The sequence below is a fragment of the Nomascus leucogenys genome, chromosome 18, assembly GCF_006542625.1.
Source record: "Nomascus leucogenys isolate Asia chromosome 18, Asia_NLE_v1, whole genome shotgun sequence".
NCBI classification, from domain to species: Eukaryota; Metazoa; Chordata; class Mammalia; order Primates; family Hylobatidae; genus Nomascus; species Nomascus leucogenys.
In genome coordinates this window covers 12,297,526-12,314,092 of record NC_044398.1, presented here as the reverse complement: position 1 = coordinate 12,314,092, position 16,567 = coordinate 12,297,526, and the positions used below count along the sequence as shown (strand labels likewise).

The following is a 16,567-nucleotide window of genomic DNA, read 5'->3' as shown; positions in this document are numbered from 1 at the left end:
GAAAAATAAAATGCATTGTTCTGAGTTATAAGTAGTAATTCAGGCCTTCTTACAAGCTGTATTGAACCAAAGGAATTTATTTAGGGTCCAAAACATATCCCCAAATGCTTATATAATTGAGGCTAAAAAAATTACTTTTTTCTGGGTTATCTGAATACATTTATTTCCATTATCAACTATTGCTAGTGAATTTTTTTTTTCGGCCAGAATTACCAGTTAATGGGTGCTTTTCTTCACATCATTTTGCTATTGTTTGTTTTGAACATGGAGACAAAAATCAGACTTTTTTTTCCAGGGAAAGAACAATAGAAGTTACTTAGGAAGACAACACATGATTTATAATTTTTTGAGAATTCTGTAAATATTTTAAATTGTACTAAAAATAACTGCTGACAAATGTTCTAAATGTTGAAAAATGTGCTTTTTGTTATGATTGTTTTTAATAAGTATTCAATATTTATGAATCTCTGGTTTTTCTCTAAATATTGACATTTGTTAGTCATTACCAGGAATACTGTATGTTTAAAAGTTGCCAAATAATAAACTAAAAATAGCTGGAAGTTATTCCTGGGATTTATTCAAACTATAGATTGGCCATTTATATCTTTAAAAGTCTGTGCTCCATTTTGTAAATCTCTGAAACTGATGGATCTTCCATCTGCAAGTAACATCTGCTGCTGATGGACCTCTTTTGCAGTCTTAAGTATATTTTATTGTTAGTAACACCACCACAGTCTTTAATGCTAAAGGTAGTTCAAAGGTAGTTCGTTGTGTCTGAAAAAGGGTAAAGCCAATCTTAACATTTGCTAAAATTGCAGAATTTTGCATATTTATTTAATAAATATATATCTAGTACCTTCTACATTCCAGGCACAATACTAAATTAAGAACACAAAGATCACCCAGACAGCACCCATTCTCAAGGAGTTCATGCTTTGAACTGTATTTTTCCCCTATATAACCAGATAGTAAAATGTTATTTATAGTTATTAGGTACAAAAGTGGGGGAGGGTCGGGGCACAGTGACGAGTGCACTATAAGTGACTCTTTATAAAGAAGAAATGAAAACTAAAGGTTTAGCAGATTTTTTTGGAAGAACAGTCATTTCAGAAAATTACACATATGAATACCTTAAAAATGTATTAAAGGAATGACAAAGAGAAATGGTATTGGCAACAAAATGAACAGGGTATTTTATGCTTTCTTTAACATACCTATGTATATATTGGTTAAATTAAGTTAAGATTGCCCTAGTTTTGAAGCTGATATCTCTGAAAGTTGCAGTAACTCTCTCAGGCCATTTAGGGGCTAAATAAACACTGAGAGATTCTGTCTCATTAACATATATTAACATAAACTTATTCCAAATTCTTATCTTTTTCCCCATAAACCTTGCACTTATTGAGGAGATTTTGCAGTCTTCTCTTGGCTCCCCTGCAGCCTTTTATTTATTTTAAAAAGAAATTTTATTGTGTATATTTGAGGTTTATAACACGATGTTACAGGATACATATAAATAGTAAAATGTTACTATAATCAAACAGATTAACATCTATCATCTCACGTTACTTTTTGTGACAAAAGCAGCTAAAATCTAACAAAAATCTCTAACACAATTTTATTAACATTCACCTCATGTTTTTACAGTACATTGTATCTCTAAACTTGTTCATCCTACATATCTGCTATTTTGTGTCCTTTGACCTATATCTCCCCATTTCCTCTCCCCCAATCCTTGCCCATGGTAACCACTATTTTTTTCTCTATTTCTATGGTTTTGAGCTCTTTTTTTTTTTAATATTCCACATATAATTGAGATCATACAATATTTTTATTTCTATGCTTGGCTTATTTAACTTAATATCCTCCAAGTTCATCCGTGTTGAAGCAAATGGCAAGATCTCCTTTTTTAAGGCAGAATGGTTGTCCATTGTGTGTGTGTATACACACGTACCTTATTTTCTTTATCTGTTTTACCATTGATGGACATATCTTGGCGATTGTGAATAATGCTGCATTCTTATAGTTTCTTCAATATCTTGGCTATTGTGAATAATGCTGCAATGAACAGGGGAGTGCAGATAACTTCACAAGGTAATGATTTTATCTCCTTCGAGTATAAACCCAGAAGAAGGATTGCTGGATCATATCGTAGTTTCCTTTTTAATTTCTTTAGGAACCTCTATACTGCTTTCCATAATGACTCCACCAGCAGTGTACTAGTCACTGTACAGTGTACCCTCGTCAACAATTTATCTCATGCCTTTTTGATAATAGCCATCCTTATGGGTGTGAAGTAGTATCTCATAGTGGTTTTAATTTTTGTTTTCCTGATGTTAAATGCTGATTTTAAATGTTACATAAACATAAAAGAATGTTATAATTTTATTTTCTACTGAGTTAAATTTCCAACATTATGAATGCCCTTGTTTTTAGTAATGAAGCAGGGCCAGACTTTCAGATAAAGGTGGAAGTATACAGTTGCTGTACAGAAGAATCTTCTATAACCAACACACCAAAAAAGCTAGCTAAGAAACTCAAGACATCTATAAGTAAAGCTACAGGAAAGAAAATAAGTTCAGTGCTTCAAGAAGAGGATCCTGAAATGTGCTTGCTCCTCAGCTCTGCTGTTTTGTAAGTTTTTAATACTGTATTTATGGTGACATAATTATGTGATATTTTAAAGTATTATATGTGAAGTGTATGTTTACTTTATAAATGGAAAAACATCAGGAAACAAAAACAAAACTTAGTTGTTTGACATTTACTCAACTGAGGTATCCTTAATACCCTCCTTTAAAGGTAGGAAGTTGGGTGAGAGTGTTTTTAGTGATTTGGAATTCTAATACAAGTTGAATATCCCTTATCTGAAAGCCTTCAGACCAGAAGTGTTTTAGATTTGGACTTTTTCAGATTTTGGAATATTTGTGTATACATAATTAGATATCTTAGGGATAGCACCCAGGACTAAACATTACATTAATTATATATATATATATACACACACACACACACACACACACACACACACACACACCTTATACATATAGCTTGAAGGTAATTTTCCATGATATTTTTAATAATTTTGTGCATAAAACAAAGTTTTGACTGAGTTTTGACTTCAAACATAACATGAAGTCAGGTGTAGAATTTTCCACTTGTGGTGTCATACAGGCATTCATAAAGTTTCAGATTTTGGAGCATTTCAGATTTTCATAGTAGAGATGCTCAGCTTGTATCTACCAAAAAAATGAAACGTTGGAAAGGAACTATGCATATGTCAAAGTATTTCTTTACATATTAATCTACTAATTAAATTGCTGTATGTATGTCATGCTTTATTCTTATACAAAATATTTTATCTCTTTTTAACAAAACCACATTATCGTCATCATACTTAACTAAATAAAAAATAAGTCATTAATATCCAGTCTATATTCATATTGCCCAATTCTGGAAAAAATCCTGTTTTGATTTGTTCAAATCGGAATCCAAACAAGGTCTATAATATTACATTAAAGTGAGTCTTTGAAGTTTCTTTTAACCCACTACAATTTCCTGTCCTCTTTTTTTGTTGTCATTATTTATTGAAGAGACTAGGTCTTGTATAATTTTCCATATTTTGAATTTAGTTGATAGCATCTTTATGGTCTTTTTTTACATTTTTTTCTGGCCCTTGTATTTCCTATAACCTTGCAGTTAGATCTAGAGGACTGATTAGATTCAGTTCTCTTTTAGGGGAATAATATTCGTATTATTCGATGTACTTCCTACTAGCTTCTAGTAGGAGGCTTTGTCCCACTTTCAGTAATGTTAAAATTGATCATGTTAAAATGTTAGGTGTTGCCAGCCTAACCCATCCAGTATAAAGTTCTCTCTCAGTCTTTTATCTAATGGTTTTTAACAGCCAAGGCTAATCATTTATTATTTCATTATGGATTATAATTTGGTGACTTTGTATATCTGTCCTGCATTCTTTTCTTCCAAACTGGAATTCTTGCAAAGAACGTGTCCTTGTAAACTCTCTGGATACAACTACAATAACATTGGTGGAGGAAACGGAAGAAAAAATGCCTGATTCTTCTGTTTACTAGATTTTAGAATATTAAGTTGAAACCCTAGCAATCATGGAGGTGATCAGTGTTGTTTTATTTGAACTCTTGAATTTTCTTTTCTTTTTCTTTTTTTTTTTTTTTTAAGACAAGTCTGGATCTGTTGCCCAGTCTGGAGTGCAGTGGAGCTCTCAGCTCCCTGCAACCTCAGCCTCCTGAGTAGCCAGGACTACTGGCACATGCTACCATGCCTGGTGGCTAATTTTTGTATTTTTCTTGTAGAGATAGGGTTTCACCACAATGTTCAGGCTGATCTCAACCTCATGGGCTCAAGCAGTCCGCTTGCCTCAGCTTCCCAAAGTGCTGGGATTACAGGTATGAGGCCACCACACCCATCCTTGAATTTTTATAATGTTTGTGTTTCAATCTGACATTCTCTTTGATGCCCAAGTTGTTCATCTTTGATCAGTGGGAAACCGTTAAGCTGACTTCTACATCCTTTGACACAACCTAATCTTTGACAGCTTTTTTGCTTTTTGACACAGTAAGATGTTCCCCTTTCGCCTTGTATTTTTCTGCCAAGACTTGGAAACACCATTTCTCCAAGGAGTGTGGTTTCCTTCAGATACCTTCTTTAAACATTGCATTTGTTTCTTCACAAATAGTTTCATGTTGATGTTTCTTTGGAACTCTGTTGATCAAGCTACATTCCTAGAATTTCTTTGCATGTTTCGTCGAGTTGGCTCTTCAGCATGTCAATAATTTTACTGTAATTATAAAAAGCAAAATATTTTAGGTATAGATACTAGAAACGCCAGCCATCAGAATTTAATGAAATTACTCTTTTCATGTGAGATATATTACATGCAAAATATACTTTGGCACTCTAGCATAGTGTCTTTCAATCTCTTTGGATTGATGCTCATGCTAAAAAAATACATTTTACATCGTGACTGAGTGCGCAGTTATGTAAGCAGATAGATTTTATGAAGTAATTCTTAACCCTTACTATTTACAATATAATTATCAGGCATTTTCTTATTCTTTTGCTTTCAGTTTTTTTAATGCTGTTTGTAAATCATTACATTGATTTCATGACCCATGAATCGGTCCCAGTCCACATTCTGAAAAACAGTCATAGAAGATATCTTTCCAATATAAATGTCATTTAAAAGGAGTCAAGAGACCTTTAATTTTCTTCTCTTAGATCTAAGACCATCTTTAAAACTTTTCTGCATTAATATTATATCAAGGATTTGCTGGAAGGTACTTTAATTCAGTCATAAGGTGGTGGAATTAATTCTTTTTGATGATTAGATAAACAATTCTATTTCCAGGCTTAAGCAGGTTTTAGTGCAGAAAGATCTTAGAGATAATTACCCAGTTCAATAATTTTTACATTTTTTAAGTAGCAAAACTCCTGTTTTAAAAATGACAGGACCAGTAGTGTCTCTTATCCAACTACACTATATGGTAGAAAAGTTACATTTTTCCCTCACTTTCTCATATGAAAGGCAAAGATGTTCATACACAATCATTTCTTTTTAGAAAGCTTTTCAGAAACATTTTTGTAGTTTCATGCACCTTTACAGCATGTAAAAACAATGAATGTACTTCTTAAACAGTTTAAAACTTCATTGTTTGGCCACGAATACTCAATTTTTAATTTCTGTAATTTATTACTTCTGTGACCCAAGAGAGATTAATTTACTCTCTGAGTTTTTGTTTTTCCTTCTGTAATAATAATACATAATAATATCTCAACTCCATAGGATAATTACAAGATTTAATAATTCATGGATTTGGTTTATAAAGGAAGCATTTTGTAGTAAGCTCTGTTACCATTATGGTTACTATTTTTACTGTTCCCAGACCAGTGCTTTTTCTAGGCCTTTTTTTTTAAACTCATGCTAAAACTTCACAGTTTAGAAACTTGACATAGGATTATAAAATGTAGCCACATTTTTTCATTTAAACTACGTTTATAATTTTATAGGAGATCATTTAAATGATGTTAGAAACTATATTTAAGGCTGGGGGCAGTGGCTCATACCTGTAATCCCAACACTTTGGGAGGCCGAGGCAGGCAAATTGCTTGAGCCCAGGAGTTCATGACCAGCCTGGGCACCATGGTGAAACCCCTTCTCTACCAAAAATACAAAAAACCAGCCAGCTATAGTCCCAACTACCCAGGAGGCTGAAGTAGGAGGATCACCTGAGCCTGGGAGGTTGAGGCTACAGTGAGCTGTGATCATGCCACTGCACTCCAGCCTGGGTGACAGAGTGAGACCCTGTCTCAAAAAAAAAAAAATAAAGAAAGAAAGAAACTATATTTAATTTATATTTCTTTTTGAAGCCTAGAGGAATTTTTGAGAATAAATAATTGTGCATTAAGTTCTTTTTAATAGACAGTCATATAGATTTTGGAGTGTCTATTTTCCTGTTCAGAATTTTTCGTTCTATTTGGTTTATTCTTGAGTCCAAACACTAATTTTCTTTATGAACATTTCCCCCTTGAATCTTGCATGCCATTTGTTTATTTGATACCATTAAAGTTGGTCAAAAGATAAAATAAAACCTTTAACAACATTTCACAAATCATGTCCTTCTAATACCAGCATTCTGTTGACACTGTAGTATGAACCCAAAGTCTACTAGGTTAACTCATAGCTCAGGACTACTCTTACCTGATGCTTCCTTAACTGACCACTTCAGCACCATGGTAGGAGTTTAAAAATTAGGAGGCATAAGGGGATCAATTTTGTGTATTTAAGTGATCTAGGTTGATGCGAAGATTTCTAATACAGCTTTTAATCTTTAACCAAAATGGACACATATAAAATGATAAAATTTTCCCTAGTAATATGATATGTGACCAAATATAGCCGTTCTTCCTGACAAGAGTGCATTTTTTAGACTACCATTTAAAGTAGCCATTTTTTTCATAACATTCCTCTTCCTCCAAAAAAATGTTGTAACAATTGGCCTATTTGATAGAAAAAAAAATGTAGCTGATTAAACTTTTGGGAACTCAATATTAGGGTTGGCTAAAAGGAATGAGTGTAATGTTTTAGAAAGAAAATGTTATCCTGACAAGAATGTTTTAAAAGTGAGGTCACTGTTGGTTTTGGAAGCACTGGCATTGTAGTTAGTCATGTTTTAAAAATGAAGCAACTTGAAATATCATAAAGTATTGTTTGATCTGAAAGAAGACAGTGAACATTTTTGGTAATTTTTAGTAGGCTCCTTGATAAGATTCATCTATTCATTTTATTGTGGAATTTAGCTTACTAAAATTCCTTTAGCCAGATTTTCCCAGTGCATCTAATAGCTGAATTAACTATTTTATGCTCCTTAATAACTATTTAGTACATTATTCTTTAAATATACATCATTTTAAGCAATCATCTTGTAAAATTCAGCATGGTTATTTTCTTGACAAAAGATGTATTGTTTCTTAAAAATAAGTCACTAATACTACATTTTATAATACATTTTAAATATGATTAAAGTTATAAAATGTGTATCCAAACACTTGTTCAGAATACATGGATTATTTATGTTTTGAGGAATGAGACTGTTAAAGATTTGGTGATGTGACAGATAATACAGTTTGTAAACATAACTAAGAAGTCACTCAACTATTGTATATAATTAAATCATTGTAGAAATGATTATTCAGCAATTATGTCATTTGATAAATTCAAAGGTTAATAGGTCCTTGCACTCAAAATTCTTCCAGTTTAGTAAAATGTAGTCACTATTTGTTTTAAAGGAAAAAGTATCTTAAACTATTTCTTAATGAGTTATAAAGTCAATATAATACACTGGGGCTCAATGAGTTATAAAGCCAATAGGATACACTGGGGCTCTCTTTCCAGTATACCTCTTGCAAGCTACAGGCAAGTCAGTTACATTCTCTGAACATCAGTTTTTCATCTGAAAATGTGGAACAAAATATCTGCCCTGCCTACCTCTAGCAGTTTTTTTGAACCTTAAAAAAGATGTTGCTTGTCAAAGTGCCTTAAACTGCACATAGAGATGAAGTATGACAATTGCTTTGCATGCAGTTGATTCCTAGGGGTGGTTTTCATCCTGTTACCACTTAACCACATTAATCATTTTGTTAGAAAAATAATAGGCCCAGTGCAGTCGCTCATGCCTGTAATCTCAGCACTTCGGGAGACCGAGGTGGGTGGATCACCTGAAGTCAGGAGTTTGAGACCAGCCTGGCCAACATGGTGAAACTCTGTCTCTACTAAAAAAAAATACAAAAAATTAACCAAGCGTGTTGGCAAGCGCCTGTAATCCCAGCTACTTGGGAAGCTGAGGCAGGAGAATCACTTGAACCCAGGAGGCAGAGGTTGCAGTGAGCTGAGATGGAGCCATTGCACGCTAGCCTAGGCAACAAGAGTGAGACTCCATCTCAAAATACAAAAAGAAAAATAATAGAAACTTGGAAATAGGACCTAGAAGGAAAAAGTTACTCATAGTTTCTAAAACAAATACTTTTTATCATTTCAAGCTGATATTTTACTTTCAGGTTTTTAAATGTCTAGCTTTGGGGGATATTTAGATAATAATTATACTGCACATTCAACTTTCTTCAGAATTTATTACAGAGTCTTTACATAATTACTTTGATGGCCATATTATCTGTTAGTTGGCTATATCATAGTTTAACTGTTTTTAGAGGAGGCTATCAATTTTTTTCATATTGTTATGTGTCATTCATTGGAAATAGAGGTAAATATCTTACATATTAACCTTAAAGTAGTTAAAAGATGTCTTAGTCACAATCATTTCTTAAGGCCCAAGAAAAAAATTTAAACGTATAGTTTGGTTATCACATAATTTTAGTCAATTCTGCCACACAAATTGCCTTCTAAACATGCCATCTCTCCAGTGCACCCAGTACAGATGCAGTGAATAACATAGTTTCTTCTTGTGCACACTAATAGCAGTGTTTAACATTCTACAGTATATTGAAATGACTCTTCCTAAAGTGAAGACTACTCAAATGTTTTTAGTGGTAAATGAGAATAAATTAGTGTCACTCCTAAAAATAAAACCCAAAAGTGTCTTCATTCTCTTTCTTTCTGTATCCTACCATTTCAGATATTTTTCTTGATAGACTTAACATACACGTGTTAAGAATAATACAAGTATTCGCCCATCTAATACCTTGACCTCTCAGTTTCATGACCTTGCACCAGTAATCTTGTCCTCTTTCGATTCAACCATCTACCCCGTGATTGTATTCTAGATCTTGTCATTACTAGTAATTGCATGTCCTCTGTAATCTTTGTAGTAGGTATCCCACTCTCTCCACCATCTCCCACATTTCCAGTTTCTTCCCTTCATTACTCTGACTCCAACTTAGCTTAGAATACATAATTTACTGTTTTATCCTTTCCTAGCATCTCTCTTCTTTTGTCAGACTTGCCTTGGAAAAACTCCAACCTTGGTTAACTCCTACTTTTAGCTCCTTTGCACTCATGAGGAATAGATGAAGAAGCAAGAGAAAAACAGTTATACTTCCTGGTCTCACTTGAGATACGTAATCCCTAACCTTAAGCGGGTTCTCAGTATGACTGAGCAATTCTACTGTTTGTATAGTCTTCTACTTTACCTCTCTTCAAGGTAAGTATTTCACATGTTCTCCTCTCTAACTGCCAATATCCTCTCTCTGCCCCTCATTCATAGCTGGTAACTTTGTTTCATATGTCATTGATATTACTGAAGTAATTGGAAGAGAAAAATATCCTCCATCCACCAAATCTGCCAGCCTACCCACATCTGCCTCAGTGTTTGCTGCTTCCTTTCTTGTGAACTGCCTTCACCTCATCTAAGGCCTGTCTACTTGTGCACTAGATCCCACTTCTCAGTTACTCACAGTAGGCTCCTGTATGTTTCCTCCCCTCCTATCCTACATCACCAATTTAGTACAGCATCATTTCTGTATACTTATAAACATGCTGAAATACCTTCAGTTTCATAACTATCCTTCATGGAAAATAATTTTTTATTTCATAACTATCCTTCATGGAAAATAATTTTTTATATTCCTATCTCTACTTCCTCTTCTGCCATTCTCTGTTGAACCATTTCAGTTGGCTTACCTCATGTTACCTCCATCCCGTCCTACAGAAACTACTCATCAAGGTCAACAGTGATCTAATGTTGCCACACTTGATTGTCAGTTATTGGAGTTCCTCTTCCTGGACCTTTTGGTATTAACACAATTGATCACTCACCTTGAAATACTATTTGTATATGCCGTCTAGAATACCACTTTCTTGATTTTTCTTCTACCTCAGTAACCATTTATTCATTGCCTGTCTCCTCTGTTCATTGCTCTTCATTTAATGGAGTGCTTGTGTCCCAGTATTTGGTCCTTGGACTTCACCTAACTAACTTTCATTAAATTTCATGTATATACTGATAACTCCCAAATTTATATCTCCAATACCTATTCCTCTTCTAACTCCAGACTCATATATCCAGTTGCCTGGATGCATCTAGATACTGAAAACAATCTCAAATAATGCACCTAGATATCAAAAACAATCTCAAACTTATTTGCCCCAAACTGAATTCTTACCTCCTGTATCTGTTTCTCTGTCAGTCAGCCTCATTTCAGTTAATAACAATTCCATTTTTCTAGTTGCTTGGATCAGAAGCCTTGGAGATGTCTTTAATTCTTTCCTTGCTTTCACGTCCTGTCTTTGCACTGAAACTTACAGAATATATCGGGAATCTGAACCATTTCTTACCACCCCACCACCACCATTCTATTCCAGGCCTGCAACAGCTCTTGCCTGGTCAATTGCAGTTGCCTTTAGTTGGTGTCTTCATTTTTCACTCCTGGCCTCTGTAGTCTGTTCTCCACACAGCAGCCAGAGGGATCATTTAATTTTGATACAAGTCAGATCATAGCACATGACTCTGCTCGGAACCTACCATTTGCTGCACATCTCACTCCAAATCCAGTGCACCTTACCATGCCCCAGCAGGACTGTGGTATTGACTGTCTATCTGCCCCCTACTTACCTTTTGGACATCTCAGATCACTCTGCCTCCCTCACTGTACTCCAGTCACACTGACCTCCTTGTTTGTCAAACACACCTAGCATGTATTCACCTTAGCCTTTATATGTATTGTCCTCTGCCTGAAATACTCTTCCTTCTGTTGTTCTTGTGGCTCCTTTCTTCCTTTCAGGTCTTCACTCAAGTGTTACTTTTGCAGATAGGCCTTCTTCTCCTTTGGCCATCTGAAATAGCACTCTCCCCTGACCTTAATCCCTTCACCATGCTTTACTTAGCTTCAGGGGCCTGATACAATTATATATGTTTCTATTTTTCTTCCTGTATAAGAGAGGAAAAATAGATAAATATATAAATGTATGTTTACATATTTATACATTCTCCTCCCCCATTTCATTGATTGTTGTAGTTTTAACACCTGGAACAGTGCCTGGCAAATGCAGGCACCCCACTTATTGTCAATAATCTTTTCTTGAAAATAACATATTCTGCCCTAAAGTGCTCACAGTGAGTCTACTTCCCATTATTTTAAGTGGGAAACGTTATAATGTGTTATCAACTTTAAACCCCCATCTAGTTATTTTTTTTGAGACAGAGTCTCGTTCTGTCACTCAGGCTGGAGTGCAGTGGCACGATCTTGGCTCACTGCAGCCTCCGCCTCCCGGGTTCAAGCGATTCTCCTGCCTCAACCTCCCAAAGTTCTGGGATTATAGGCGTGAGCCACCATGCCCGGCCTGCTTTGATTCTTTCTCCACAGTTTTCTTTAATACTTCAATTTTTTGGGGATTCATTATGTGAACAATAGGGAAAAATAAGAGCTTATTGTGAAAGACACTATAGAAACTTGTTTAGAATAAGTTAATAATAGCACAGAATGGCCACTTGTCCCTCTCTTAGCTCTAGCAGCAGTAAAGATTTGTTGATACATAGTGAACTTTTGAAAAGCCTAAGTGTGAGTCTGACATTATACCAATTCAGAATGTAACTCGAAAATGTACTCATGCATTGTTTTGTTTAAAATGTTATCTTGAAATTTGGAGACAGAAACATAAATTTTCCTGTATAAACATTGACCAAAAACACTGGGTATAGAGAGTTATCTTTGGTCTGTAATGACTATATACTAAAAGCCAAAGGCATTCTCCAAGGGAGTAGTATTCTATGAAGTATGCTATTATTTATTGAAGTGCATGCATACATTGCATACTTACTAAGTGTGTGCATACAGAGACTTTATTAAAGATTTAGTAAGAAACAAAGGAGGTTTAGGAAACATTAACACCTAGCACAATTAATATAAATTCCCATCAGACATCACTGTCTTCTCTATCTCTCTTTGTCTCTCTCTCTCTTTTAATATACTCGTTGATGTTTTGAGATTTTACTGATTTGGAAAAAAAATCAAGAAAATCATGAAAAAAATTAGGATTACTAGCATAGAAAATACAGTTGTTGCTGTGTGCGGTGGTTCACACCTGTAATCCCAGCACTTTGGGAGGCCAAGGTGGGTGGATCACGAGGTCAGGAGATTGAGACCATCCTGGCTAACACGGTGAAACCCCGTCTCTACTAAAAATACGAAAAATAAGCTGGGCATGGTGGCAGGTGCCTGTAGTCCCAGCTACTCGGGAGGCTGAGGGAGGAGAATGGCATGAACCCGGGAGGCGGAGCTTGCAGTGAGCCGAAATCACGCCACTGCACTCCAGCCTGGGTGACAGAGTGAGACTACGTCTCAAGAAAAAAAAGAAAATACAGTTGTTACTGAACATAAATTGACTTTTTATCACCACGAAGTGCCAGGATATGAAATTCATCACAAGAAATTCTAGGTATTTTGGTAAGAGTGCTATTTTAACATAAGTACCACAAAGGGAACTATAATGAAAAAAATGGAATGAGTGTAATGAAGTCCTCCATGTTCTCACACTATAGATAAAACCCTCAAATCTCTGATGTAGATAACCAGAAGAAGGAGATTCATTCTGTGAAAAATAAAAAAAGTTGGATGCTAAAGTGGTAAGGACAGATTTGAATCACTAATGTGCTATTACAATAAGAAGAGTCACACATGAATTGCACTCAACTTTGATTTGTGTAGAGACGACTGGGCATTTTAAAGGAAAATGAGGAAATTGGGAGAGGTTGAGTCAGGCTGAGTTAGCTAAGTGAAAAGTTCCAGATAGCGGGAAGGGGGGATTGGTCCATGTGGAACGCACCTGGGTGTTCTAGCTGGTATTTTTTTTTTTTTTTTTTTTTTTGATGTTTGCCTGCTGACAACTTTCTTTTTTTTTTATTTTTTATTATACTTTAGGTTTTAGGGTACATGTGCACAATGTGCAGGTTTGTTACATATGTATCCATGTGCCATGTTGATTTCCTGCACCCATTAACTCGTCATTTAGCATCAGGTATATCTCCTAATGCTGTCTCTCCCCCCTCCCCCCACCACACAACAGTCCCTGGAGTGTGATGTTCCCCTTCCTGTGTCCATGAGTTCTCATTGTTCAATTCCCACCTATGAGTGAGAACATGCGGTGTTTGGTTTTTTGTCCTTGTGATAGTTTACTGAGAATGATGTTCTCCAGTTTCATCCATGTCCCTACAAAGGACATGAACTCATTTTTTATGGCTGCATAGTATTCCATGGTGTATATGTGCCACATTTTCTTAATCCAGTCTATCGTTGTTGGACATTTGGGTTGGTTCCAACTCTTTGCTATTGTGAATAGTGCCGCAATAGACATACGTGTGTATGTGTCTTTATAGCAGCATGATTTATAGTCCTTTGGGTATATATCCAGTAATGGGATGGCTGGGTCAAATGGTATTTCTAGTTCTAGATCCCTGAGGAATCGCCACACTGACTTCCACAATGGTTGGACTAGTTTACAGTCCCACCAACAGTGTAAAAGTGTTCCTATTTCTCCACATCCTCTCCAGCACCTGTTGTTTCCTGACTTTTTAATGATGGTCATTCTAACTGGTGTGAGATGGTATCTCACTGTGGTTTCGATTTGCATTTCTCTGATGGCCAGTGATGATGAGCATTTCTTCATGTGTTTTTTGGCTGTATAAATGTCTTCTTTTGAGAAGTGTCTGTTCATGTCTGGCCAGAGCAACCAGGCAGGAGAAGGAAATAAAGGGTATTCAATTAGGAAAAGAGGAAGTCAAATTGTCCCTGTTTGCAGATGACATGATTGTATATCTAGAAAACCCCATTGTCTCAGCCCAAAATCTCCTTAAGCTGATTAGCAACTTCAGCAAAGTCTCAGGATACAAAATCAATGTACAAAAATCACAAGCATTCTTGTACACCAATCACAGACAAACAGCCAAATCATGAGTGAACTCCCATTCACAATTGCTTCAAAGAGAATAAAATACCTAGGAATCCAACTTACAAGGGATGTGAAGGACCTCTTCAAGGAGAACTACAAACCACTGCTCAATGAAATAAAAGAGGATACAAACAAATGGAAGAACATTCCATGCTCATGGGTTGGAAGAATCAATATCGTGAAAATGGCCATACTGCCCAAGGTAATTTATAGATTCAATGCCATCCCCATCAAGCTACCAATGACTTTCTTCACAGAATTGGAAAAAACTACTTTAAAGTTCATATGGAACCAAAAAATAGCCTGTATCGCCAAGTCAATCCTAAGCCAAAAGAACAAAGCTGCAGGCATCACGCTACCTGACTTCAAACTATACTACAAGGCTACAGTAACCAAAACAGCATGGTACTGGTACCACAACAGAGACATAGATCAATGGAACAGAACAGAGCCCTCAGAAATGATGCTGCATATCTGCAACTATCTGATCTTTGACAAACCTGACAAAAACAAGCAATGGGGAAAGGATTCCCTATTTAATAAATGGTGCTGGGAAAACTGGCTAGCCATATGTAGAAAGCTGAAACTGGATCCCTTCCTTACACCTTATACAAAAATTAATTCAAGATGGATTAAAGTTATTAAAGTTAATAACTTACATGTTAGACCTAAAACCATTAAAATCCTACAAGAAAACCTAGGCAATAGCATTCAGGACATAGGCGTGGGCAAGGACTTCATGTCTAAAACACCAAAAGCAATGGCAACAAAAGCCAAAATTGACAAATGGGATCTAATTAAACTAAAGAGCTTCTGCACAGCAAAAGAAACTACCATCAGAGTGAACAGGCAACCTACAGAATGGGAGAAAATTTTTGCAACCTACTCATCTGACAAAGGGCTAATATCCAGAATCTACAATGAACTCAAACAAATTTACAAGAAAAAAACAACCCCATCAAAAAGTGGGCAAAGGACATGAACAGACACTTCTAGCTGGCATTTATCAAAATTAGTCTCCTACCGTCTCACAGAGACTGAAAGACAAAGGCCCTGTTTTCAGCTCTTGGTTGGAACAAACAACAAATTCTTTTGTCAGCCTTGAGTTTTCTCAGGCAGGCACTTTAAGAAGACATCTTAGGGATGCAGGTTAGAGCTGCTAGAAACAATGCTAGTGTTTGTTCAGGTCCTTAGAGGCCAAGGTTGAGGCTTAGTTGAGTAAAGGACTCAGAGGATCGTGGCTAGAGTTTGGTCAAAAAGACAGCCTTTGTCCCTGGGAAATTAATATAAATCAGACCCTATCATTCCACTTTTTATCAACTTTCCTATTACACTTAGAATTAAATCCACCCCTCTTCCAGGCCTCACAGAGCCTCCAGGTGAGCTTATCACTCCCTGTATTTCCAGTCTTGCACTGCACCATGCTTGCTGCTTGCTTGCTGTGCACCAGCCACACTGGTTTTCCTTCAGCCCTTCCTTTGCACATACTCACTCTGCTTGGAATGTTTTCCTGCATTCTTTGCTTGGCTAGATTCTTTTATGACCGGGTAACTGTTACCTCTTCAGAAAGTCCTTCCCCAGTTCACCTACCTACCACAGGTCCTCAGTTTTCTCATCTCCTTTGTTTCTTTCATAGAAAAAGTTGCATTCCAACTTGCAAATGCTGGTATTTGGCTCATTCCTCTGCCTAATCTTTTTTCCATTCTGCCTGCATCAGAATGTAATGCTGGATCTTGTTTACCATTGAATGCCCATCACCTAGCATTGGACTTGGCACATTTTAAGTGTTCAGTAAATATTTATTAAATGAACGGGACCCCTTCAGAGAAACATTTGTGTGAATTAAAACAAATAATTTGCAGATTTTTATTGACAAAGTATAGAGATAAACTTGCTAAGTTAATAACTTGCATCGTTGAAAAATGTCATCTATTATATCTACATTTTTTTCTTTTTTGTAGTAAAGCATTCTTAAATATATATTCAGAGGCATTAAGTACATTCATATTGTACAAGCATCACCACCCTCCATCTCCAGAAGTTTTTCATCTTCTCAAGCTGAAATTCTGTACCTATTGAACACTAATTCCTCATTCTATCCTGGCAGCCACCATTCTAGATTCCATCTCT

At 35.8% G+C, this 16,567-nt stretch overlaps 1 protein-coding gene across 1 annotated transcript in view; it reads left to right on the top strand.

Moving 5' to 3' along the window:
• RTKN2 (rhotekin 2) overlaps positions 1-16,567 on the top strand; it is an 83,767-nt gene that overhangs the window by 35,925 nt on the left and 31,275 nt on the right. Inside the window, exon 6 of the mRNA XM_003258230.4 lies at positions 2,437-2,634. Within this exon, the coding sequence (XP_003258278.2) occupies positions 2,437-2,634 (198 nt within the window). The remainder of the gene's footprint in view (positions 1-2,436; positions 2,635-16,567) is intronic.